This window comes from Oncorhynchus clarkii, chromosome 10 (genome assembly GCF_045791955.1).
Source record: "Oncorhynchus clarkii lewisi isolate Uvic-CL-2024 chromosome 10, UVic_Ocla_1.0, whole genome shotgun sequence".
Classification (NCBI taxonomy): Eukaryota; Metazoa; Chordata; class Actinopteri; order Salmoniformes; family Salmonidae; genus Oncorhynchus; species Oncorhynchus clarkii.
In genome coordinates this window covers 39,784,068-39,811,258 of record NC_092156.1, presented here as the reverse complement: position 1 = coordinate 39,811,258, position 27,191 = coordinate 39,784,068, and the positions used below count along the sequence as shown (strand labels likewise).

Genomic DNA, 27,191 nt, shown 5'->3' with positions numbered 1-27,191 from the left:
ATGTGAGGGATCCATCTCATCCCTTGTTTTTTTCCCCCGTCTCACTTTCATATCGTCCCCTTGGCTCTGTCAACTCTATTACCATCCTACCAACAAATATGTAAGACAAATTGAGTTGCATACACCCAATACCCATCACAATTATGGGAGGCCCAATAAGAAAATGAGTCATTCGGTGGTATAATTGGAAATGTGCCTTGCCTGGTCTCTCCGGTCTCCCAGAGGGCTTTGCTCATTTGTGGAGGCACGCTAGGCTGGCTAATTCCAGCACTAATCACTGACAAACTGCAACATCAGGCCCTTCCTAGTCCTATTGGAGCAGAGAGAACAGGATTTTTTGGAGAAAGTTAGAGGAATTGCTTTATGCAGGTTTGGCATGGCTGCTTATTAGGTTGCAAGTGTTATAAGTTATAAAAAAAACTACACTCCAATAAAACATTTAATCACCAACAAAATCTGCATTTGTTAATTTCCCCTCCAATAAGTCAGCAGGCAGAAATCACCTTGGTATTTATTCACAGAAGGGGGACAATAGAAACAAGTTGGCAAAAATGTAGTTTTTCCTGACAGTATCAAAATGTGTAGAGAAAGCAGTCTCTTCAAGCCTTTGAAGCCAAGTCCAAACCAGTCAGGTCCAGTCTGAACTAAACTTGAGACTGATACTGTCCATAAGCTTTGAGGAGCAGAACTGGACCAGAAGAGGTGTATTGTGTTCATCTCCTGGGTGCTTTGTCTTCTGTGCTGTCCACCTCTCCTGCTCGCTCACAGCATGTCACTCCCGCACCGCACTTTCAGCAAACGAGTTCTTCCCGAATAGTGAGCGATACAACTCAGTCCTACACCAACAAGAAAAATCCAAGTTTAAACATTACTTTTTTTTGTCAAGAATAATCATGGTAAAAGTATTATCAAACCTGGCTGTCACCAACAGACTGAACAGTTGAATGTGACTAAAGAGGAAATCTGTGGGTGAGAGAAAAGAAAGGGAGGAGAGGTTTCGATTCATTGGGAGAAGGAATAATTCCACATTCATGCGTCTCAACGACTTGACGGCACTTGAGAGACAATGCCAGTGACCCAGTTGCAGGATTCCAATTAGGGGGGTAATATGCAACAGTCCAGATGAGAGGAGAGACAAAGAGGGGTCTTTATGGAGCCCAGGGCCTTCTGATTACTGCGTGAACACAAGTGCCTGTCACTCTGTCTGGGGCTGGCCTGCCGATGACAAAGAGCAGAAACACACAGCCAGGCAGGGATGGAATCAGAGGCCCCAGCTGCTCTCCATCTCTGAACTGGACTGCCTTCCTGCAGACTCATCTCCCCTAACCAGCTCAGTCATTTCAATCAGTCAAATGTTCCAGTCAAAGTGGCTCTACTCAGACAGGCAGATAAATACGGCCTAATTTTGAGACGGGGCTGGTTTAGTTTGTGTCCGACTATCTGCACATACAATTATTTTCTACATCCATAAAACATGTTCAGCGTATACATGCAAATTTACAGCAGGTGAAGCCTGTGTATTATGAAACAGACACTAGATGGCGGTATGTGATGTCACATGTCTCAGTTAATTGTGTTGAGATGATTAAAAAGAGTCAAGGGAGTCTGTTAGCCTGCACTGGTCTAGTCTGAGTGCAGACAGTCATGTTAAGACTGCTTGTGGGTCATCTTCAATGGGATAGGACAACAGCCAAAGCTCCCACACTGCAGTGGACAACCATACCGATTAAAATCTATTACAAAACTGGGTCCACTACAGCATAACCAGTTCCTGTGTAATGTGTTGAGTTAAAGAGGGGCCTTGTGTTGCTCTCAAGGGGCAGCCAGCCTGTATCCAGCCACAGGAGGGACTTAATCCCCATTTGAAATGCACCACCAGGGTCAAGGAATACAATACACTCTGATCATCACCACGTAATGCATACATTCTCATTCTGCCTGAGCTCGGTAAACATCAGGCGGGGGAATACTGAGGAGCACCGGGATAACGAGGGCAGAAAACCCAGGCTGATATAGGACTGACCGTCTCTGTGTGCGCAATGGACAGAAGACAAGAGACAACAGGGGTGTGTTGAAGGTGCAGCCTGCCTAAAAATTGCATATCCTATATGTCACATGCCGATGCAGAAATGTGCCATGATGAAAGTCTCAATACCTTCTAGAGGACTTAAATGTGCATGTCATGTATGCATGATACACACACCACCACCCCCCTCCACATTAACATTCATGGAGCCAGTGGAGCATGGCAGGCTGCATCCATAAAGCCAGCGCAGTGGTAGAGGAGCGAGGGAGGAGGGGAGGTATGGGGGGGGGCTGTGCCAGGGCATTCATTCCCAAAGGTCAGCCAGTGTGGCTCTCTGGGAAAGGTCAACGGCCAGCCTGATGCAACGGCCATACATCACCATTATTACTGTAGGCCATTGATTGCTATGGAAATGAGGTGGGAGGTGCACGCGGGCAGGGCTGGGGCAGCCCATTGTGCAGTCATTACCATGTTTAGAATGCCTGTCGTCTCACAGCGAACACAACACCTCCGCTACTCCACCTGCAGTATAGACTGGAAGAAGACAGATAAGAGAGAGAGAGAGGCAGAGGACGTGCCTAGCCATTTACTGTCCCCTCCGTCTCAGGTGTGCGCTGAGAATCAATATGGGCCCACTAGCATGTGGAAACTGCGACACTATGTCCTCTGTAAACTCACGTACAATAGGACAGTCAGCAGCCTACACATTACGACTGAAGACCCTGTTCATCTCATTTAGAAATCCCGCCAACTCTCACCGGCCAACGACTGAAGGCGGCAGAAGGTACAGGGGGACCAATGCGGGTGTGAGGGCAGGCAAGAAAAGCAGGGCACAGGGATTTAAGAGAGGGTAGCTGTCCAGGGGACAGATGTATGGCTGTGACAGGAGAATAGAACACAGATCTGTGACTAACTGCCCCAAGATAAAGGAGGAGGTGATGGGTTGAAGAACAGGTCAATATTGGCATGCCAGCGGTGAAGTGCGCTGCCATTACGCCTGTGACGCGTCAACAACAAGGTGCTCACCGTGCGCCATCATTCATGGAGAGGTGGTCGATGGGGGCCATGAAGTTCACCAGCTTACTGTGGACGTGGAACCTAGACAGACACACGAAAACACACACACACAAACACCATCAGAAAGAGCACACACACACATTCAATTATGTAACGGTGGTTTGTCCATTAATAAATGTGAGTGTTTGAGTCCATTTGTTTGTGCTGTGTGCCTGTGTGTAGAAGATAAACAAGAGAGAAAAAACATGGGTACAAAAGGCCCTAAATAAAAGGCTGACCTTTCCACTTGGAATAAATGGAGAAAACAAACGCTGTAATTGCAATTCTTCCACCGGCAAATAGTTTTATATGTATAAATACAAATGATCAATTTGAGTCCTCAAATATTTAATCAGGCCACATGGAAATGTAATTTACATTAACAGAGGGGGACTTTTTCTATAAAAAAGATAATTGAAATAACTGAAAGGACTATAGATAAACTATAGCATTTTAACCAGCATCGGAGGAAGTAAATGTATTAGGTATTTTCATAAATTCTGTCATTGGAGCCTCCCTGGACAGAGAAATAAAGAGCTTGTTCTGCAGTGGATGATAAAAACAGACCTAATACTCCTAACAGGCATAAATTGGAACAAGATGTACAGGGAAACAATGAAACTAAATTATTCTGAGTTTGAATGTGGAGAAAATGAAATATTCTAGTGAACCTGTATTTCTTCACCATTTCTCCGTTCCCTCCACTCACCTGACTTTGCGTCCCTTGCTGGCCTTGGTGTCCACTTTCTTCTTGATCTTACTGCGGAGCTTCTGAATGGCCAGCCATTGTCTGGAAGGAGAGGAGAGGTGAGGGCCCCGATCAGAAAAAGCCTAGAGGGGTAAACCCCACATCCTAGCATCACACAAACAGATGCATGTACACACACACACACACACACACGTCACTCACCTGCCCATAGCCACCTGGTCATTGGGGTCTGCAGCACTCGTCTTACGTTCAATAAGCTCTCGCAGAAGCTGAGATGAACAGAGTAAGGGGAGAGAAGGGAAAGAGCGCAAAGGGGGAGACTTAGTTTCTCGTTTCAAAACAGTATTTAGTTTCGTGTGTGTAGACATCTTTACCCCCCTGTTCATTCACCAGAGTACAGAGCTCTCCCTCTCTGTCCCAGCAGCAAATCCTTTCACTTAAATCGGAACCTCTTCATCAGTGTCAGCCCAGCAGCCAATCCCAGGACCCGGGCCCAGACCGCCCAGTCTCTGCCAGAATGTACCACTGCTGAGCATCAGCCTCAGTTAGCAGAGCAACAACATGCCAGAACCCCAGAGCATCATCATCACTGGACCTCACAGTACAACATCTTAATGAGCTGTGGTGGAGAGGACAGCGCTCATTCATCATACAGTCACACAATCCACACAGTCCCACAGTACAGGCAGTGGTTCCACTACTCATCCATGTTCCTTTGAGTTCCCCCCCAGAGATAGTAAGGCCGTGTCATGACTAACTGGACCATTTTGTTTAAAATCAGCCACCATGCAGCCCTCTCCCTGACCCCCATCAGGAGAGAGATAATCTTCATTAATGTCCCCAATTAAGCCCCCGGCTCTCCTCTGCTAGTATGGGGCTTGGTTTTTCTGTATGGCCAGCTCCAGGCCCTGAGACAGGGGAACACTCAATGTACACACTAGTCACAGTGAAAATATATATTTACATACACCTGAGCCAAATACATTTAAACTCAGTTTTTCACAATTCCTGACATTTAAACCTAGTAAAAATTCCCTGTCTTAGGTCAGTTAGGATCACCACTATTTTAAGAATGTGAAATGTCAGAATAATAGTAGAGAAAATGATGTATTTCAGCCTTTACTTCTTTCCTCACATTCCCAGTGTGTCAGAAGTTTACATACACTCAATTAGTATTTGGTAGCATTGCCTTTAAATTGTTTAACTTGGATCAAACATTTTGGGTAGCCTTCCACAAGCTTCCCACAATAAGTTGGGTGAATTTTGACCCGTTCCTCCTGACAAAGCTGGTGTAATTGAGTCAGGTTTGTAGGCCTCCTTGCTCGCACACGCTTTTTCAGTTCTGCCCACAAATTTTCTATGGGATTGAGGTCAGGGCTCTGTGATGGCCACTCCAATACCTTGACTTTGTTGTCTTTAAGCCATTTTGCCACAACATTGGAAGTATGGTTGGGGTCATTGTCTATTTGGAAGACCCATTTGCAACCAAGCTTTAACTGATGTCTTGAGATGTTGCTTCAATATATCCACAAATTGTCCTTCCTCATTGGGATGGTGTTCTTTGGCTTGCAAGCCTCCCCCTTTTTCCTCCAAACATAACAATGGTCATTATCACCAAACAGTTCTATTTTTGTTTCATCAGACCAGAGGATATTTCTCCAAAAAGAACAATATTTGTCGCCATGTGCAGTTGCAAACCATAGTCTGGCTTTATGGCGTTTTTGGAGCAGTGGCTTCTTCCTTGCTGATCGGCCTTTCTGGTTATGTCGATATACAGTGGGGAGAACAAGTATTTAATACACTGCCAATTTTGCAGATTTTCCTACTTACAAAGCATGTAGAGGTCTGCAATTTTTATCATAGGTACACTTCAACTGTGAGAGACAGAATCTAAAACAAAAATCCAGAAAATCACATTGTTTGATTTTTAAGTAATTAATTTGCATTTTATTGCATGACATAAGTATTTGATCACCTACCAACCAGTAAGAATTACGGCTCTCACAGACCTGTTAGTTTTTCTTTAAGAAGCCCTCCTGTTCTCCACTCATTACCTGTCACTGCACCTGTTTGAACTCGTTGCCTGTATAAAAGACACCTGTCCACACACTCAATCAAACAGACTCAAATCTCTCCACAATGGCCAAGACCAGAGAGCTGTGTAAGGACATCAAGGATAAGATTGTAGACCTGCACAAGGCTGGGATGGTCGACAGGACAATAGGCAAGCAGCTTGGTGAGAAGGCAACAACTGTTGGTACAATTATTAGAAAATGGAAGAAGTTCAAGATGACAGTCAATCACCCTCGGTCTGGGGCTCCATGCAAGATCTCACCTCATGGGGCATCAATGATCACGAGGAAGGTGAGGGATCAGCCCAGAACTACACGGCAGGACCTGGTCAATGACCTGAAGAGAGCTGGGACCACAGTCTCAAAGAAAACCATTAGTAGCACACTACGCCGTCATGGATTAAAATCCTGCAGCGCACACAAGGTCCCCCTGCTCAATCCAGCGCATGTCCAGGCCCGTCGGAAGTTTGCCAATGACCATCTGGATGATCCAGAGGAGGAATGGGAGGTCATGTGGTCTGATGAGACAAAAATAGAGCTTTTTGGTCTAAACTCCACTCGCCGTGTTTGGAGGAAGAAGAAGGATGAGTACAACCCCAAGAACACCATCCCAACCGTGAAGCATGGAGGTGGAAACATCATTATTTGGGGATGCTTTTCTGCAAATGGGACAGGACGACTGCACCGTATTGAGGGGCTGCATCGCAAGATCTTGGCCAACAACCTCCTTCCCTCAGTAAGAGCATTGAAGATGGGTCGTGGCTGGGTCTTCCAGCATGAGAACGACCTGAAACACACAGCCAGGGCAACTAAGGAGTGGCTCCGTAAGAAGCATCTCAAGGTCCTGGAGTGGCCTAGCCAGTCTCCAGACCTGAACCCAATAGAAAATCTTTGGAGGGAGCTGAAAGTCCGTATTGCCCAGCGACAGCCCCGAAACCTGAAGGATCTGGAGAAGGTGGCATTCTCCCAACCGCCTTCAAGAGGTAGTCACCTGGAATGCATTTCTTAAGTTTGAGCCAATCAGTTGTGTTGTGACAAGATAGAGGTGGTATACAGAAGACAGCCCAATTTGGTAAAAGACCAAGTCCATATTATGGCAAGAACAGCTCAAATACGCAGAGATAAATGAAAGTCCATCATTACTTTAATGCATGGTCAGTCAATCTGGATTTTTTTTTATCAAGTGCAGTCTCAAAAACCATCAAAAGCACTATGAAACGGGCTCTCATGAGGACCACCACAGGAAAGGAAGACCCAGAGTTACCTCTGCTGCAGAGGATAAGTTCATTAGTTACCAGCCTCAAAAATTGCAGCCCAAATAAATGCTTCACAGAGTTCAAGTAACAGACACATCTCAACATCAACTGTTCAGAGGAGACTGCATGAATCAGGCTTTCATGGTTTAATTTCTGCAAAGAAATCACTACTAAAGGAAACCAATAAGAAGAGGAGACTTGCTTGGGCCAAGAAACACGAGCAATGGACGGACATTAGACCGGCAGAAATCTGTCCTTTGGTCTGATGAGTACAAATTTAAGATTTTTGGTTCTAACCGCTGTGTCTTTGTGAGACGAAGAGTAGGTGAAAGGATGATCTCTGCATGTGTGGTTCCCACCGTGAAGCACAGAGGAGGTAGTGTGATGGTGTGGGGGTGCTTTGCTGGTGACACTGATTTATTTAGAATTCAAGGCACACTTAACCAGCATAGCTACCACATCATTCTGTAGCAATACGCCATCCCATCTGGTTTACGCTTAGTGGGACTATGATTTGTTTTTCAACAGGACAATGACCCAACAGACCGCTGGGCTGTGGAAGGTCTATTTGACCAATAAGGAGAGTGATGGAGTGCTGCATCAGATGACCTGGCCTCCTCAATCACCCGACCTCAACCCAATTGAGATGGTTTGGGATGAGTTGGACCACAGAGTGAAGGAAAAGCAACTAACAAGTGCTCAGCATATGTGGGAACTCCTTCAAGATGGTTGGAAAAGCATTCCATGCCAAGAGTGCGCAAAGCTGTCATCAAGGCAAAGTGTGGTTATTTGAAGAATCTCAAATATCTTTTGATTTGTTTAACACTTTTTTGGTTACTACATGATTCCTTACGTGTTATTTCAGTTTTGTTGTCTTCACTATTATTCTACAATGTAGAAAATACAAAAAAAATAAGAAAAACTCTTGACTGAATAGGTGTGTCCAAACATTTGACTGGTACTGTATATTTAAGCAATAAGGTATGAGACGTTGTTGTATATGGCCAATATACCACGGCTAAGGGCTGTTCTTGTGCGCAACACAGAGCTCCTGGATACCGCCCTTAGCCGTGGTATTTTGGCCATATACCACAAACCTCAGAGGTACCTTATTGCTATTATAAACTGGTTACCAACGTAATTCGAGTAGTAAAAATAAATGTTTTGTCATATCCGTGGTATGCGGTCTGATCTACCACGGCTGTCAGCCAATCAGCATTCAGGGCTCGAACCACCCAGTTTTTAATACATATTTTTTCCTCATCCTTGGTCAGGACGTAGGTTAGGAATCTGCATATCTTGCAGTTCCTTAGTGAATGTAACTGTTAAAGCTCCATTGGCGCTACATAATGACTCTAATCCAGTGTGAGTGATTGCTCTGTTCACAGATATGGTTAATGACTACGCCTCAGTTGTACTGAGCAGTGTGGAGAGTCCTTATACAGGAGTCAGCATCACACAGACAGACAGACAGACAGAAAGACACGCACACACAATGGTGATTTATGGCATGCACAAAGTTGCTGACTAAAAAAGTTTAGGTAAATGCAAACATCAGTCCAGCTCCGGCCTGCCGTGAGAGGTTAGCCACATTAGAATGCAGTTATTACTGGAGCATGACTGGAGCATGACTGGAGCATGGAGGGCTAAGTCCCACTGGGAATGGCTCCGAACTGCACTTCCGGAGCCTTCGGACTGGGGAGACTGAGCGGATGGGGCGGTGTCCTCTGAAGGACAAACTACAATAACAAGGGCAGTCCCTGTGCTTCACCCCACACAACGTAGTGCCACCCTATAGCCCTATAGGAGTATCGTGGCAAGCCAGACTCACAACACCATGTGTAGAGGGGCACTTTACCAAGATCACAGCAGGTCGAATTCTGATGCTGCCTATCTCCTGCGCAATAGTCTCTGTCCACTTTAATACGAAAATAAAACGTTTTAGGAATGCTTCAGTCCTTGAGTGTAGGAGAATGTTTCATGCAGAAGGGCTGATAATTACCTGGTGATAGAAATCATCATCATCAAAGATCTCCTCGTCCAGGTCTTTCAGATGCGTATTGGCTTTCAGCACCTGCTCTGTCCCCTAAGAGAGAAACAGAGGGAGATAAGAGAGAGCAAAGGAATGAGAGAGCGAGAGGGAGGGTGAGAGCCAGGGAGAGGTGGGGGAGAGAGAAAGCTCTCTGTCATGTAGCGTTGTGCAGGAGGTGAAGCCATAAACTCCAGATGTAACACCCCAGATAAACAGGCTGCTCTCCAGATAAAGTGGCACCTCTGGAGGAAGGAGAGGGATGGCTGAGCCGCGCGGGGCCCTAATCTAAAACTGCTGAAACAACCCCTCTCTCTCCCGTAATGTATTAACCAACCTGCAAATGCTCCTTGCTTTGAATCATTTTGGGCCGCGACACTGCCTACATTTCAGGTTAGTATAGTTCAGTTGCTGACTAGATTCAATTAAGATACAGAGATAAATGTATCCCACTCAGTTAATGCTGTAACAGCTTAATACAATTAGCTGGAAGGAATCTGACTGAGGGGGGTATCATGGTGACAGCCTCCACCAATCAGAGTAGCAACCTGAACTATAGAGCTTCTTGTACAGTTAACCTAAGGGGGGATGTGTTCTCGCTAGTATGGATACTAGCAGTCAAAAGGATGACACTTGGCTACATACACTATCTGGCAGCCTTCGCAACATGTTTTAAATATATATATATATATATTTTACCAGGTAAGTTGACTGAGAACACGTTCTCATTTACCGCAACGACCTGGGGAATAGTTACAGGGGAGAGGAGAGGGGATGAATGAGCCAATTGTAAGCTGGGGATGAGTCGGTGACCATGATGGTATGAGGGACAGCTTGGGAATTTAGCCAGGACACCATGGTTAACACCCCTACTCTTACGATAAGTGCCATGGGATCTTGAATGACCTCAGAGTAAGGACACCCATTTAACGTCCCATCCGAAAGACGGCACCCTACACAAGGCAATGTCCCCAATCACTGCCCTGGGGCATTGGGATATTTTTTACACCAGAGGAAAGAGTGCCGCCAGCCGGCCCAGCAACACCACTTCCAGCAGCATGTGGTCTCCCATCCAGGGACTGACCAGGACCAACCCTGCTTAGCTCCAGAAGCAACCCAGCAGTGGGATGCAGGGTGGTATGCTGCTGGCAAATGTTACCTATCCTACATAACCCTCCCTCCTCCCCTCCAGTCTCACCTCTCCCCCTGCAGTGGTGGTCTCGGGTACAGGGGCAGTGGCCTCTAGCTTGCCCAGGACTCTGTACTCGGAGCGTCTGGTCTGGGTGCGTCTCAACAGCCTGTCCTTGTCCATTAGCACCTGTTCCACCTGGATCAGGATGTTTCTGTCAAATGCCCCAAAACCCTGAGAGAAGAGAAGAAGAGTCAGAAACAAGACCGTAACACAGCTACAACATCACTACCCTATGTAGAAAAACAAAGAGCATTAGATTATTCCTAATGCAGTATGTCTAGTGAAAACACCAGAACAATGAAGGGGGAAAAAAATGACAATATGAAGTCTGGTTTTTAATTGGCATGTTAGCCCTTGGTTTATGAGAGCTATGAAATTTGAGTGCTGAAGTGTGCTTAGGGACGGATGGTGCTATTATGCACAGTGCATGCCGATGGAAAACACACACACACTGCAGTGCAGACTGGTTAGGTGATAAGAGCTAAGCTCTGTGCAGCTGGTGCATGTGGACGTGTGTCCTTGGTTGGTGCAGATGAGTGTGTGTGTGTGTGTGTGTGTGGGGGGGGGGGGACACCTTGCTGCTCTTTCCCATGGTCAACTGGGTCTTGTCGTGCCATTTTTGCAGCGTGGCATCACGGTATGGCTGGAAGTCAGCAAAGCGCTTGGCCATGAAGTCTGGGTACTCTGCCATCTCCAGCTTCCGTTTGGGAGGACCTGTCGGTTCCACTGCTTCCTTCCTTTCCTCTTCATCATCACTGTGAATCTCCTCCTCATCACTGTGAATCTCCTCCTCACTATATTACAGATACAGAACAACAAAATAATACTCAACCATCAATTCTAAAGCCATAAGGAGGCTGAATTCAAGGGCATTTCAGAGAAATATTGCATCCTATTCACGTTAATCAGGACAGTGTTTCATGTAACAGAGCACTTAATGTTCTGTCTGTGGACGTGGAGGAGAGGCAGTGCTGACCTGTGTGCTCCCCAGGTGTTGCCCAGGGAGATGGGCCTGGTGTCTGGGTTCTGATGGAGCAGCTGGTCCTGTAGCTCCAGTAGAGACCTCTGGAGAGCCTTCAGGGCTTTGTGACCTTGGAACATCATAGAGAGAACATGCTGACAGGACCTTATACACTAACAGAGCGATATGGGAACCAAGAGGGTAGAGTGAAGCAGACATGTTGTGAACATAGTGTTGTCTGAGGTAAAGTATACATTGGTCTTTATGAATTTGGGAAGCACGAGTTAACTGTGAAAGTCAATTCCTCAATATTAGCCCCAAAAATGTATATAAATACACTGAAGTTATGCCACATAACAATAGAAAATATGCCTCATAACTTCACTTGTCCAACAAATCTATAGAAAGTATTGCCCCCTAGCAGGACTGATTAAAATCCCTTGGAGCAGTCCCGCCCCGGCTTTTGTTAGTCCACATCTTGTCAAAATCCACTAAAACAAATTTTAGAGAATTTGCCCTCCAAATCATAGGGCGTAGGAAAAGAGAGGAGGTGGGGAACACTTATGACTCTGTCCTCTTCAACTTTAATCAAAAGTACACTGGCACGCCGGAGCCCCCTCCCTCCCTTTCATAATAATGGGCCGCTAAAAATTCAGGAGGCAGGATCCACATCAATCACTCGCCAGATTTGAGTCCAATGCAATAAATATGTAAATGAGGCGAAGCCAGTGTCTCGTAGCTTTGAGATCAGCGCGTGGAGGAGGGAAAAAAGGAAAAACTGGATTAATTGCCCATGGCCAGAGGAATCCTATTACTGTAGGCATTGATTATAAAATTGTATGAGTGATTTTCATGAGGGAGGTGGACTACCACCATGCCTTGAGCAAAAAAATAGTATTAGAAGAATCAGGCCAAATCGGTCAGGTTTAAACAATAATGAGAGAAAGGAAAACTAGCTTTCACATATGATTCCACTGTGGAAACCAGAAGGATTAGGATATTTCTTACAACAAAAGAGTGGATATGTTATTTTGTTATGACAATCTCCTTGTAGAAATGTTCTCACGACAGCCTAGCCTATTACTAGACAAATAGTTGAAATTATTTTCTACCCACTAATTACTACAACCATAACACTAGCACCAAGCTCGTCCATTAGGATTAAAAATTCATGTTTCAAATGCCATTGCATTTAAAGTAACTTATTTTACGCACTCATGATCATTGCATATGCAGGCAAGCGATACAAATGTTCTACATTGTGTCTGGGAGATAACATGTCTAGACAAAACATTCAGTATTATCACCACATCATTTACAGGGTTGTAAACTTTGTTTGTAATGCATGTTATTGTCCTATGCCATTTTCTTTTTATTCAATTTTCCCCTGGAGAACAATAAAGTTAAATTCATTTCATATTGTTGATAGCTGTAAAAAAAAAAAGAAGGAAAAAAAATGTAATGGTTCAAATGCAAGCAGAAACAAAACGCACTCACTATTCTTCAACGCTCCAGCAAACTCTGCTCCGCCCCTCTTCTTGAACTCTGGGAAGGTATGTGGTTGTGGCAGCTTATTGGCTGTCAGAAGAACTTTCTGCATTTTAATTCGCCCCTCAAGTAGCTGGTCCCAAAGAGCTGTGGAGATTTAATAAAATAAATGACATGGTTGTCTACTGAGAAAGGGAGGTGATAAAATGTGCTTAAAGGTATATTTTAACTTGACTTGTCAGAGTTCCAGTGGTGTGGGATAGTCATAGCCAGCTAGCTAACATAGCATCCCTCTGTTTGAGCCAGGTGTATGAATAGGCAAAACTAGCTCATGGTGAGAACCATGAGCCTCCTAGGTTTTGTATTGACGTCAATGTACCCAGAGGAGGACTGAAGCTAGCTGTCCTCCAGCTACAACATGGTACTCCCTACAGAGTGCTGCTGAAGCTACTGTAGACCATCGCAACAGTGTGTTTTAATCAATTATTTGGTGACGTGAATATATTTAGTATAGTTTTATGTAAAAATGATAACTTTAATGTTTTACTATTTGTATTTTTTATTAAATTCCCTGAGGATGGTCCTCCCCTATAACACAAATACATACCAAGTTGATCTTTCACAGCTTTCCCTTTCTCCACCTCTTCATCCACTTTCTCTTTAGAGAATGTCATCACAGCTTCCACATCGTCAGCTTCATTCTCAATCTCCTCCTCTTCACTCTCTCCATCCTCATCATCACTTTCTTCATCATCATCATCTTCGCTCTCTCCAAGATCATCCATTCCCTCTGTTAGCTTATGGAAGTCTGTCACTGAGGAAAGTGTGATGTCAGTCTCCTTCAGCTTAGACACCAAGCTTTTCATTTTAGCGATGTCACTCTCAATCTCTTCATCATCATCATCATCATCTCCAGCTTCAGCCTCTCCATCCTCCAGATCAGCATCGTCATCTTCTTCTTCCTCCTCCTCTTCGTTTTCATCATCATCATCCTCTCCTAAAAAGACACATTAAATTTGAACGACAACACCAGGATTCAATTTTAGATTTGATGTAAATTAAGAAAAAAATGGATGTTCATAAAAATGTAGCAATTATAACTAATGCAGGCAGATACGGTTGTAGATGGCCTTCCACTCAGCACCTGAATAACAGTACGGATGCCGTATACACAACATCTTAAATGCTGTAATCAGTTGTCTTCGAGGTTTAAATTGATTGCTGCATGGCCCCATGTTTGACTTGCAAATCTCTGCCTTAATCAAGGCATTTTGTTTGGATAAACAGGGATTAGCTTGATTAAAAACAAAGCTATTCCTCCAATGAATAACCAAAAAAAAACAGACCACTAGTAGATGTAGGCCTAAGCTATTATACGGTAATAAATCGTCTACACATGATATGACCATGCACAGCTGAGCATAGAATAGAACTGGACTTGATTCAATTGTAAATAAGGAACCAACATCAATCCATTAAAGGTCTCCTGTTCGCCAGCAATTTGCCTTGTGGTACTAATCTAGGAGACATTACAAAATTATAGAGTCCAGTGTGGCATGAGGCACATTTATTTATATACTAAACAAAAATATAAAACGCAAGTTGGTCCCATGTTTCATGAGCCGACATAAAAGATCCCCGAAAATGTTTCATATGTACACAAAAAGCGTATCACCAGGTCGCAATTGTAAATGAGAACTTGTCCTCAACTAGCCTACCTGGTTAAATAAAGGTGAAATAAAACAAAAAAATAAATCTCTCTCAAATGTTGTGCACAAATTTGTTTACATCCCTGTTAGTGAGGATTTCTCCTTTGCCAAGATAATCCATCCACCTGACAGGTGTGGCATATCAAGAAGCTGATTAAACAGCATGATCATTGCACAGGTTGTGCACATTGTGCTGGGGACAATAAAAGGCCACTAACGTGTGCAGTTTTTTCACACAACACAATACCACAGATGTTTCAAGTTGAGGGAGCATACAATTGTTATGCTGACTGCAGGAATGTCCACCAGAGCTGTTGCCAGAGAATTTAATGTTAATTTCTCTACCATAAGCTGCCACCAGTGTTGTTTTAGAGAATTTGGCTGTACTTCTAACCGGCCTCACAACCGCACGCCAGCCCAGGGCCTCCACATCCGGCTTCTTCATCTGGGGGATCGTCTGAGACAAGCCACCCAAACTGAGGAGTATCTCTGTCTGTAATAAAGCACTTTTGTGGGGACAAACTCATTCTGATTGGCTGGGACTGGATCCCCAGTGGGTGGGCGTGGCTCCCAAGTCGGTGGGCCTATGTCCTCCCAGGCCCAACCATGGCTGCACTCCTGCCCAGTCATGTGAAATCCGTAGATTAGGGCCTATTGAATTTATTTAAACCGACTGATTTCCTTATATGAACTGTAACTCAGTAAAATCGTTAATTGTTGCATGTTGAGTTTATATTTTTGTTCAGTATCGTTCATTTTGAACCGAATGGTGGTCAGTTACATATTGTAAAAGTGCCCCTTACAGAACCACTAGAGGGCAGAATTCTACAAACGACAATTTTCAAATGCAGTGCCAATAAATAAATACACCCAACCTCCCCCCATCCTAAAAGGTAATCATGTATCTGATTGACTAAGTCAAATTAATGTTAATACCCTATTGCTTTTACCAAGCCAACTTTGTCAGTTCGACAGTTGGGCTAATTCCATGGATTGAAGGAAAAAGGGATGCATTTCAAGTACCCAAACCACAGCTCTCTATCAACTTTCTTGACAGGTTCCGTATTTATTTTCACCCATGGTCAGCTGCATTGATTATCCTACATATATGCATTGATTATCCTACATATATGTTTAACATTATTATAAATGACACAATCATGTTCCAACTCACCAGACCCTTCGATCTCCTTCAGCAGGTTTTTACGAGATGTTGCCTTGCCCAGGTACCGTTTGTCAGTCTCTTCCAGCAGAGTGATAGCTTTCTTCCGAAGCCCACTCAAGGTAACCACAGCTTCATCCTCATCATCACCCTCATCAAACGCCTCCACCACCTTGGCTTTCGTATCTGGAAGGAATCAAAACAGTCAGATTGAGCACTTGTCTCTTGGTCATTCAGTCTTATCTGATCAATATACAAAGTGGCTGGCAACTTATCAGAGCCAAAATGTTACAGATAGGTTAACTCATACGTCTTTAAAAGAAAGACAAGTCAAGTTGAATAACTATGACAGGATAAAACACCTTTCCATAATGTCATGTTCATATTGAACCGCAGCCAGGGTGAGAATACTAATCCCAACTTCAAGCATAATTGCTAGCAATGAATAGAAGGTTTAGAGAGAGCGATAAGAATATTAGCTAGCTAGTGACCGCCAACGTGTCGTGAAAAAAGTCAATATAACTAGCTAGCAGCGCCAGTAGTTGCTAGTAGGATCAGCTATTAGAATGGCGCAGTGCAGTGGCTCCCGTCCTACATTCATTGTGCTCAGTTTGAAACTTCAACAAACACATGGCTATGTTGACGGTTACCAGTTTACATGGTGGTCATCAGAACAGGCTATGGAGAGGTTTTTGGTAAATTGGTGATTTCCGTGTGCTAGCTTGCTTGCTAACTGTCTAGCTTTGCATGCTGTTGCCACGCGCCTACCTGGAGTGTGTGTAATGACTTTATACATAAAAACGGAAACATTGTCTTCAAATCGAAAGCAAAATGTACCTGTTAAACATGACAAACAGTGCAATATACCTTCATCATGATCGTCCTCTGGATCTGTGAACTTGGGCAAAGGATTTAATAAATCTTCCAGCTGTTGTGATATGTGGCCAGCCATCGTTCAATGTACTCACTCACAACTCACACATGTTACGCCTACGTCATCAAGACGCGACTCCCAGATAGAAATAGAATAATAGAACTGCTACAGCGCAACTTCAATCAAGCAGAGGTTGCCTACGCAATATGGATTACTGAAATAATTAAGATAATGCAGCGTGGATTACTAATATCCGACTTAATTGTAGTTAAACACCGTAAACCCTGTAGGTAAAGTATAACATCTACTAAATGGTAAATACATAATCGACTTTCTATATGTCATAGGCCTACTTTTATAATTACAGTGCCGCCGCACAGGGTTGTGACTGACAATATTTGTTGTCAATTCATACATGTAGGACCTAATTATCATGTTAAAAATGTAAATACTGGCGCAGTGGTCTAGGGCACTGCATCGCATCGCAGCGCTAGCCAGAGACTTTGGGTTCACGCCCAGGCTCGGTCGCAGCCGGCCGCGACCGGGAGGTCCGTGGGGCGACGCACAATTGGCATAGCGTCGTCTGGGTTAGGGAGGGTTTGGCCGGTAGGGATATCCTTGCCTCATCGCCCACCAGCGACTCCTGTGTCCGAAACGCAGTGCACGCTAACCAAGGTCGCCAGGTGCACGGTGTTTCCTCCGACACATTGGTGCGGCTGGCTTCCGGGTTGGGTGCGCGCAGTGTTAAGAAGCAGTGCGGCTTGGTTGGGTTGTATTTCGGACGCATGGCGTGTAGCGATGAGACAAGATAGTAATTGGATACCACGAAAAGGTGGTCAAATGTAATATTGTTTTTAAAAAAAATGTAAATACTGCATTTGGTGGATTTGAGAAACAAACAAAATACATATCACAGTTTCTTAATTTACAGTAGCCTACAACTTCCGTAATGCAAGGCATCTCCACAAACCCAGATCCCGCTTATTATCTTCTCAAACGATCTGATGTCAATTTACCTGGTGATGGAGAGCTGAGCAGCAGTGGAGATGTCGATGTGGCCCTCTGTGTACTGTAGTCTAATCAGTGAGTGGATTATGTCCCACTGGTTGAATCAACGTTGTTTCCACATGGAATAGAAGTTGAATTGACGTATGTGCCCAGTGGACTAGGTCTACTGGGCTTTTTGTTTAGGAAAAAATATTGTTTTTTTTATTTCAAGAAAGAAAATACATTGTTGCAACCACATTTTTTACTTTATTGGACTATGGACTATTCTGTACATGAATCCCGGACGTTGAAGACGTGGATGTCGATTAAGGCAGCCCCACGCACCTCTCTGAGCGGTTGGGTTAAATGCAGAAAACACATTTCAGTTGAAGGCATTCAGTTGTACAACTGACTAGGTATCACCCTTTTCCCCCTTTCTTACCTGCACACACTAGACACACTTTACCATGTGTAACCAACAATTGCAGCCAACAGTGCAGGCAGCTGCCGACTGACTTATCTACAAAGAACCTTGCATCATAAATAACTACTCATTATTAGTTGTAGATCAATCAGTCAATCACAATTTACCCATGATACATTACAGTTTTGATGCTCTCGAATAAGGCCAATACCTCTTACACATCACTATATCTTATATCAGTTAGCAGGATGCCCATCCTTAAAGGGGCAGTGCAGTCAATAACGTGATGTCCTGTTTTTTTATGATATTTCCACACTATAAGGTGGAAATTACCTACTGAAATTGAAAAAAAATTAAGATACTGCCCTTTTTGTGTAAGAGCTGTTCAGATGGTATGGAACTTTTGGCCCACATCATTAGGTCACAGTGTTATCTGATTATAATAGACCAATGACTGTTCATCTGGGTAAGAGGGTGGGCTCTAGACCATCCTATCAGCCAATCAGGCTGATAATCTGTGCATGTACAGTGCAGTGCATTTGGAACGTATTCAGATTCCTTGACTATTTCCACATTTTGTTACGTTACAGCCTAATTCTAAAATGTATTAAATAAAACAAAATCATTGTCAATCTACACACAATACCCCCATAACAACAAAGTTAAAACATGTTTTTCATTTTAAAAAAAAAAGAAAGAAAGAAATACCTTATTTAAATAAGTATTCAGACCCTTTGCTATGAGACTCGAAATTGAGCTCAGGTGCATTACCTGTGGTAAATTAAATTGATTGGACATGATTTGGAAAAGCGCACACCAGTCTATATAAGGTCCCATAGTTGACAGTGCATGTCAGAGCAAAACCAAGTCATGAGGTCAAAGGAATTGTCCGTAGAGCTCTGAGACAGGGTTGTGTCGAGTAAACAGATCTGGGGAAGGGTACCAAAAAAGTTCTGCAGCATTGAAGGTCCCCAGGAACACAGTGGCCTCCATCATTCTTAAATGAAAGAAGTTTGGAACCACCAAGACTCTTGCTAGAGCTTGCCACCCGGCCAAACTGAGCAATCGGGGAGAAGGTTCTTTGTCGGGGGGTTGACCACGAGCCCGATGGTCACTCTGACAGAGCTCCAGAGTTCCTCTGTGGAGATGGGAGAATCTTCCAGAAGGACAACAACGTCTGCAGCACTCCATTAATCAGGCCTTTATGATAGAGTGGCCAGATAGAAGACACTCCTCAGTAAAATACATAACGACAGCCTGCTTGGAGTTTGCCAAAAGGCACCTACAGGACTCTCAGACCATGAGAAACAAGATTCTCTGGTCTGATGAAACCAAGATTGAACTCTTTGGCCTGAATGCCAACTGTCACGTCTGGAGGAAACCTGGCACCACCCCTACGGTGAAGCATGGTGGTGGCAGCATCATGCTGTGGGGATGTTTTTCAGTGGCAGGGACTGGGAGACAAGTCAGGATCGAGGGAAGATGAACGGAGCAAAGTACAGAGAGATCTTTGATGAAAACCTGCTCCAGAGAGCTCAGGACCTCAGACGTGACAACGACCCTAAGCACACAGCCAAGACAATGCAGGAGTGGCTTTGAGACAAGTCTCTGAATGTCCTTGAGTGGCCCAGCCAGAGCCCAGACTTGAACCCGATCAAACATCTCTGGAGAGACCGGAAAATAGCTGTGCAGCGACTCTCCCGATCCAACCTGACAGGGCTTGTGAGGATCTGCAGAGAAGAATGGAAGAAACTCCCCAAATACAGGTGTGCCAAGCTTGTAGCGTCATACCCAAGACGATTCAAGGCTGTAATCGTGCCAAAGGTGCTTCAACAAAGTACTGAGTAAAGGGTCTGAATACTTATGTAAATGTGACATTTCATTTTTTTATTTTCACTATATTTGCAAACATTTCTCAAAACCTTTTTTGATTTGTCATTATGGGGTATTTATTGTGTGTAGATTGATGCAGATTTTTTAAAATCTATTTTAGAATAAGACTGTAACATAACAAAATGTGGGAAAAGTCAAGGGGTCTGAATACTTTCCGAATGCACTGTAAATATCTTCACATTTGTTTCCCAATGCCCACACATTCAGACTGAGCATTTATATGGCCAAAGGAGGCTCAGGGAAATAAATTATATTAAAAATACATTTGGAGTTATTTTCATGAAATAAACCCACACAGTGATTTATTAGACATACAGTGATGATTTTTTTTTAAATCAAATGACAGGACTTTAAGCCCTTTACTGTCACGTTCTGACCTTTATTTCCTTTGTTTTGTCATTATTTAGTATGGTCAGGGCGTGAGTTGGGTGGGCAGTCTATGTTTGTTTTTCTATGATTTGGGTATTTCTATGTTTCGGCCTAGTATGGTTCTCAATCAGAGGCAGGTGTCATTAGTTAGTTAGGTAGCCTGGGTTTCACTGTGTGTTTGTGGGTGATTGTTCCTGTCTCTGTGTTTTGCACCAGATAGGGCTGTTTTGGGTTTTCACGTTTCTTGTTTTTGTTAGTTTGTTAGTTTGTTCATGTGAAGTGATTTATTAAAACATGAGTCAAAATAACCACGCTGCGCTTTGGTCCGCCTCTCCGTCAATGGAAGAAATCCCTTACATTTACTCACCCTACCAATTCATTGACATTACCGTCTGAGATCAAAGAACTGTATTTTGTATAATGTTTCCAACAGAAGAACTGAGTTTGGGAAGAGTGCCTTTAGCTTTGCTGCCCCATCACCCTGAAACCCTTAGCAAAAACACTAACAACTAGATCACTTTATTCTGATTGATGAAAGGTGGACTGCTGACCACAGATTGCACATTTTTAAACATGCACTTTTAAGTTATCTTATGCACTTTGCACTGTTTTAGCGTACGTTCTGTGTAATGTTTTATGTTGTGTCTCATGTGTAACTAACTATATGCTGCTTACATGGCCAGGCCTCACTTGAAAAAGACATGTAGATGTTAATGGGACTTCTCTGGTTGAATAAAGGATAAATAAATACAATACAAATCTCGCAGTTTTTTCCAACATGTTTTATTATACAGTGAATGGTCTTATATGCACTGTAGATCACATAAGCTTAGGTTTATCAGAACAATAAAATACATCATACGAGAGTTGATATTTCAAGAATATAGCAGCTGCTGGTGGCATATTTGACCATCAATGTTTAATCATTGGGACTTTCATGACACAAAATAAAGCATTTTGCACAATGGTTGTTCAATTCAGTGATCTGCATGAAGTCTTTCAACGTTAGACATCCTCATGAAAGAAAGTTCTACAATGTAACTCATTCGGTTAAAAAATGCTACTACATTTCTTGTAGTATGTTCAGCAATTGATGATACAAAGCACTTACAATATTGTGCTTTTATCCTTATTTGGCAACTGTCTATTTGTGTTTTTACATTTCTTCAAAGTAAACACAATAATACAAACTAGCACAGTGAGGAACCACGACCATAATATAAATAGAATAAATACAAAAGTTTGGTTTGTTGCTTGAAAGATGTTCTCCATCTGAATCGAGAGGTTTCAAACAATGCTGATATTCAAACCCCTGAAGTACTGTAAATATATACGTAAACAGTTGACTGTTCTATGTCCACCTCAAACCATTGTCCATCGATTTTTTTTGAAGGTTGACTTCTTCTTAAAATACAAGTTATTTTCTATTAAATAAAGGGTTATACAACTTTTTTAAGTTTTCCTTTTGAAGGCAAACTGTCTAGGATTTGGCAAAACACAGAAATATACAGAGAAACAAAAAAATGTATGGAGAAATAAGCACAATTACCAAAGCCTTCGTAAAAGCTTTTGGTCAAAAATAATTTTGATCTGATATGGAGACCGTATGAAAACAAAAGATCTCCTGAACGCTCATACAATATTCACCATTATATGACTGCATTGGAGTCTAGACTGTTACTGTGTGTATCTTTAAATAAAACTGCAACATCAACACAGCAGTACAGGAACTTGGAGACAGGTAATAAATTAAATGCATATACATTTAATTAACGAATGAATAAATAAATAATATAAATTAAACAAGGATACTTGCTCAGGACTTAATTTGCCTCCTAAGTCAATAGTTAACCTTGGCTTTATGATGTCTTGTGGGCTACCAGACAGTGCCTTCGCTCATCTCTGAGGATGGGTGTGACAGTTGGTTGCTGTATCCGCTGCCGTTGAGGGACAGTGATGTGAAGGGTGTGCTGGGGCCACACATCTCGCTGGAGATGCTGTGCATTGACCCAGGTCCGTTGGGCTCTGGGCTAGGTGAGTCCGCTGGATGGTGAGATATGATGTCATTGAAACACTGCACCTCACTGGATGGGTGATGCCCAGCTAGGTGATGGTCCATGCCCCCTAAAGGGGTGCCAGCAGGGCCAGAGGAGAAGCCTAGGTCCCCTGGGGTCTGGGCCTGTGACGATGGGGGGCCTTGGGTGTAGTACTCAAAATTTCCTCCAGGCCCATAGTATTCACTCTGATAATCTGCAAAAATATACACCCAAATAATTATGAGAAATGCTTGTGTGGTGAAAATAAAACTATACCAAAATGTATTATACTGGTACAACGCCACGAGAATGTCATTTGAATTACAAAAAAGTAAAGCTAATACATTTCCTGTAGTATATAATTTGACATAATAGTGACTTTCAGAATGACAGTATTATAATAACTTAAAACAATGACAACTATTGCCTATAATCGGAAAAAAAAACGTATGTTAATTTTAAATGTAGCCTAATTCACACAGTATGCCTAAACCTATTGCCAAAAAATCGATAGAAAATGCATTAAAACACCTCTGAATAATGAATCATATTAGGAATTAAAATAAAGTAAAGGATTAACATACATGCCTGTGAATTTAAACACAAAGTTATTTGGGTGGACCATGTTTAATATACAAGACCTTACCACCATAGTATGAGAAATGACCGTTGGGGATCAGCTCCCCGGGTTCGAGTCGGTCGACCAGAGTTCTCATTCTCCTTGGGCCGCGGAAGAACGCGTGCCTTCTTGCACCCAGCACGCTTAACTGCTTCATGCGCCGCTCTTTAGACCGCCGGTTTTGGAACCATACCTGCACACCACAAATAACACGAAAAGAGATGATTAAAATGAAGTTTATACGCCGGGCAAATATTTATTTTTTTTGCATCAAAAATGTATGCAGCTGGTCTGATGACATGTTGTGAGATGCCGTTTTAATAATCATGACGTGATTAGCCTATATAGATCTAGTATACCTATGTGGGTCCTTGGCTCACCTGTCACTGTTTAGTGACCTTTAATCCTCAGTTTATCTAGCGTCTGTTTCGTGAATACCAGGGATTTAACTCAAATTACAGGCTACAGGTGAATTGATAGGATAGATTTACAGATGTGTTGTCAACCAATGGCCTATAGGGTTTTCAGTTACAATTACCACAGCATATACTAGCCTAACAATTGCAACATAATGATACCTAATGAATAGGCTAATTTCAAAATCAGAAAACAGAGTCATTTGCATTGATATGCATATAGATAGATGCCATAAAGCATTAAGAACGTCAGGAGAATGTGTGCATCTGCACCACTTTCGTGGTGACCAGTCTGCATATATCTTGCCTTCTGCCATTATTGACGAAGGTGCCATTGTTAAAAATATTTTCTCATAGACGAATACGAATACTGAAAATAGACATCTATCTGATTTGACATGTGTTATAAACTAAAGGGAAATAGACTCTTACCTGGATTACTCTCATGTTGAGCCCTGTCTCCTGCGCCAGCTGTTCTCGGATGTGCCGGGTGGGTTTTGGCGTGGCCGCGAAAGCAGCTTTGAGGACCTCCAGTTGCTTGGCTTTGATGGTGGTTCGCGGCCCACGTCGTTTCCCCCCTACGTTCTGCTCGTCGTTTTCATTGCTGCCCACCTCTTTATCGGATAAATGTCCGATTTCCGAATCTTTACTATCATCCTGTGGGTCTTGGGAATCTGGAGATAGACTTGGGTCACTGCAAGTCGTGACTGTGAGATGAAAGAAAGACGAAATGAAATGATTTGAAATGTATTCGTATGTCTTTATACTCTTTTAAAAAAATAGACAAAAATAAGCGTCAAGAATACAGTATCATTATTAGGATATTATTATTATTAATATTGTTATTGTTAGCATTAGGCAATAGGCATATTAGCCAACTACTTTTAGTCCTATTATTATTGATGGTGATGATAACATTAATGAAGAAAACAATACATTATCATCCCTATAGACCTAATAATATTTTAGGTTTTATATTTTTCATTGTCATCAACAACATTGTTTAGATTTGTACTGTTTTTGGGCCTATCGAGATGCTGTTATCATAATTATTTTCGAACTACATTTTTTTTTAAATAAATGGAATATAAAGCAATAGGAAAAATGAGAAAATAATGATATACAAGAGGCTTCAGAAATATATAGAAATATAAACACGGGTTTGAGGTTCCTAATTGTGATGTGGTTCAAGTCATGTTATGTTCCATACCTGAGAGGAGGGTTGTGTCCTTTCCGTTGCTGTTGCTTAGATAATCCTCTTTACAAACAAATTTAAATTCATCTAGAATGTACATTTCCTCTCCGGTGGATAGCTGTTTGTTACACATCATACACGTGAAACAGTTCAGGTGAAACACTTTGCTCTTTGCCCTTCGAACCAAATCGTTGGGCGAGATCCCCTGGGCGCAACCTCCACACTTTGTGCCGAATCTCCTAAAAGAAAGAAAGCAAAAACTAAATACCATCAGCGACTTAACATTGCAGGGCAGACAGAGTAGCAGCAAAGAGCTACAGAAAATATTCACATCAGATTACCAACTACATGGCATCGTTATTGGCTAAATTATAGATGTTTACACAAATGACGTGCGTTTTTCATGACGCAAAATACCTGTATTTTCAGTATTTTTACGCTACAAATCTGCTTGATGAGATTCCAAGTGATTATAATGACATATCAATTTCATATCAATAAACGTTGATCTGGAAATGACAGGCTACACTGATGCTGGGCCTGCCTGCAAGGTAACGAAAGCCAGCCGCTATATTCACTGTACGTGGGCCTATTTCACACAGATAACCAGTTATTCAACCACCGTAAATATAAGATCCTAATTGAGTTTTTTAGGCTAAATAAATTGTTATAAATACATATATATATATATATATCTTATATTTAGACCTACGTGTTGTATAACTATGATTACCTAAAACTATTATTCAAGAAAGGCCACACCGTGTATTATTAGGCTATTGAATGAAGATAATTCAAACTTTCATAAAAAATAAAATAAAAACCTTTCCATTATTGAAATACATCCTATTTAATGCTTGAAAATAACAAAGCCACACTTAATTGTTCAATTTTGCATTGTGGCCTATTTATGTAAATGTATGTGTATTCAAATAGTTAACAAACGCGTGTGGACTGGAGGTCTGTGATTGCAGTGTGTGTTTTTTCAAGCTGATTTATTATTCAAATCCACTTATCACATTTTCACTAGAGTCTCAACAAACAAACGGGTGTGCGCCGACTGATTGAACTAAGGCGGGATACACTTCCGTCAAGAATCCTGGCATAATTCTCATCCCCGCTTGTCTGGCAGCCTTTCCTTGTAAACAAAGGACGATTTCCTTGAATCCGTCACAGAACATGGTGATATATGCTTATAATGTATCAGCTTTTGGTGGATCACCACACATAATCGGGGCATCCTGTCTCTGGTTGGTTAAATTTATGTCGCTCATGAGGATAGATTAAACTATCTCTAAATTGACACTAAGCATGTAACCATGTAGCAAAAACATAATCTTGCAATAGAATTTAGTCATTTAAAACTTGTGTTTTACATCATCTGTTGTTCATTTGCATAGTTCTGCTTAATTGGTACCCATTAGAGGCAAAAGCTATTCCTCACAATAATGAAAGCCATGCGCCCAGGTGTGCTTACCTAAAAAAGTCGTTTTTGCAGTACAGTCTCCCTTCCCGTGAAAAACATTTTTCTGTCAAATTGCATTTACAGTCACAGCACTGCACGCACTTAATGTGCCATGGTCTGTCCAGAACATTGAGTAGAAACCTGTCCAGAATAGGTCTTTCGCAGCCGGCACAGTGAACCATGTTTGGATAATTCCAGCAATTCCCAGGTTGAACGTCTTCCCTGTTTGTCCCAAATCAAAGCGATGTGGCTCCTTGGTTGCTTTGTTGATTTGGAAAATGACCTGCTCTAATCCACTCCTTCGACAATCCAGAGTATGCAGCTCATCCAGACGAATCTCTTAACAATGAGTTAGCATCATCATATCCTGTGAGCTCAAATATTATTGCATTCCACTCGCATGCACAGGACAACCATAGGCTATACAAAATAGTATCAATAAAAACAAAAACGAACAAATAATTTAACAAAGTGAATACATTTCACAAGCAAGAATGCAAACTTGAGAGCAGCAAGGCCTCCCCTTGTCCATCAAGATGAGCCGAGAGGAGCGATCGTAGGCTAATATGATTCAGTGAATCTGAACAGGCATCATGCCACTACAATTACGCACGAATACATAACTGCCACCACACAGCCAATGATTACTGCCAAAGCAGAAAGCTACAACAAATATGATAAAATCTGTTAAATTTCTTGTAAATTCTGTAATATTCCTTCGATTCTTCGAGTATAATGCACTCTTTAGTCCAAGCTTCAGTAATATGCGTGCCTCTGAAAGCGCAAGAACTAGCCTTTATCCGAACCTCCTGACGTCATGTTGAAACAACACCTATCAGCAGCTTGCTATTGGAGTGGCAATTACTGTGCCCTCTAAACTCTGCCGTACGGACCCACTAATAGGGAACAGAGGACTATTGCCCCATATCTTTGAAACGGTCGTATTACGGTCGTATTATTTTAGAAAAGCAATTTTCCCTCGATAAAGCAAGCATATAGCCTATTCCAGGTCGAAGCGCAGCTAGGGTCTCCGGATAAGATACATTTAATAAGGTACAGTAGTATTTCATGAAAACAACCGCTTTTCTTGTAGCTTAAAGTCATTTTGGCAGAGGAAACGAAGTTCGTTTTCGCCTAAAATGATTTGTAAATATCACTTAGAAGTCTATCATTATGGATAGGCCTATATAGTTTGTTTTCACGCCTTTAGAGAGGAAAGAAAGTGAATAACGCGGACGTACTAAAGTTCACAG

At 42.4% G+C, this 27,191-nt stretch overlaps 2 protein-coding genes across 2 annotated transcripts; both read right to left on the bottom strand.

The window, feature by feature from the left end:
* Nucleotides 1-495: 495 nt before the first annotated feature.
* Nucleotides 496-16,664, bottom strand: LOC139418461 (protein AATF-like). The gene is made up of 12 exons (XM_071167929.1): nucleotides 16,528-16,664; nucleotides 15,673-15,846; nucleotides 13,397-13,786; nucleotides 12,799-12,936; nucleotides 11,317-11,431; nucleotides 10,915-11,134; nucleotides 10,347-10,511; nucleotides 9,122-9,205; nucleotides 3,993-4,060; nucleotides 3,792-3,872; nucleotides 3,053-3,124; nucleotides 496-836 (listed from the first exon to the last, which is right to left on the bottom strand). Exons 1-12 carry the CDS (start codon nucleotides 16,610-16,612, stop codon nucleotides 773-775), a joined length of 1,656 nt encoding a protein of 551 aa, XP_071024030.1. The 5' UTR covers nucleotides 16,613-16,664; the 3' UTR covers nucleotides 496-772.
* Nucleotides 16,665-22,083: 5,419 nt separating this feature from the next.
* Nucleotides 22,084-26,254, bottom strand: LOC139419552 (LIM/homeobox protein Lhx1-like). Its single transcript, XM_071169522.1, has 5 exons — nucleotides 25,951-26,254; nucleotides 24,489-24,712; nucleotides 23,711-23,985; nucleotides 22,890-23,055; nucleotides 22,084-22,457 (listed from the first exon to the last, which is right to left on the bottom strand). Exons 1-5 carry the CDS (start codon nucleotides 26,118-26,120, stop codon nucleotides 22,084-22,086), a joined length of 1,209 nt encoding a protein of 402 aa, XP_071025623.1. The 5' UTR covers nucleotides 26,121-26,254.
* Nucleotides 26,255-27,191: the final 937 nt, after the last annotated feature.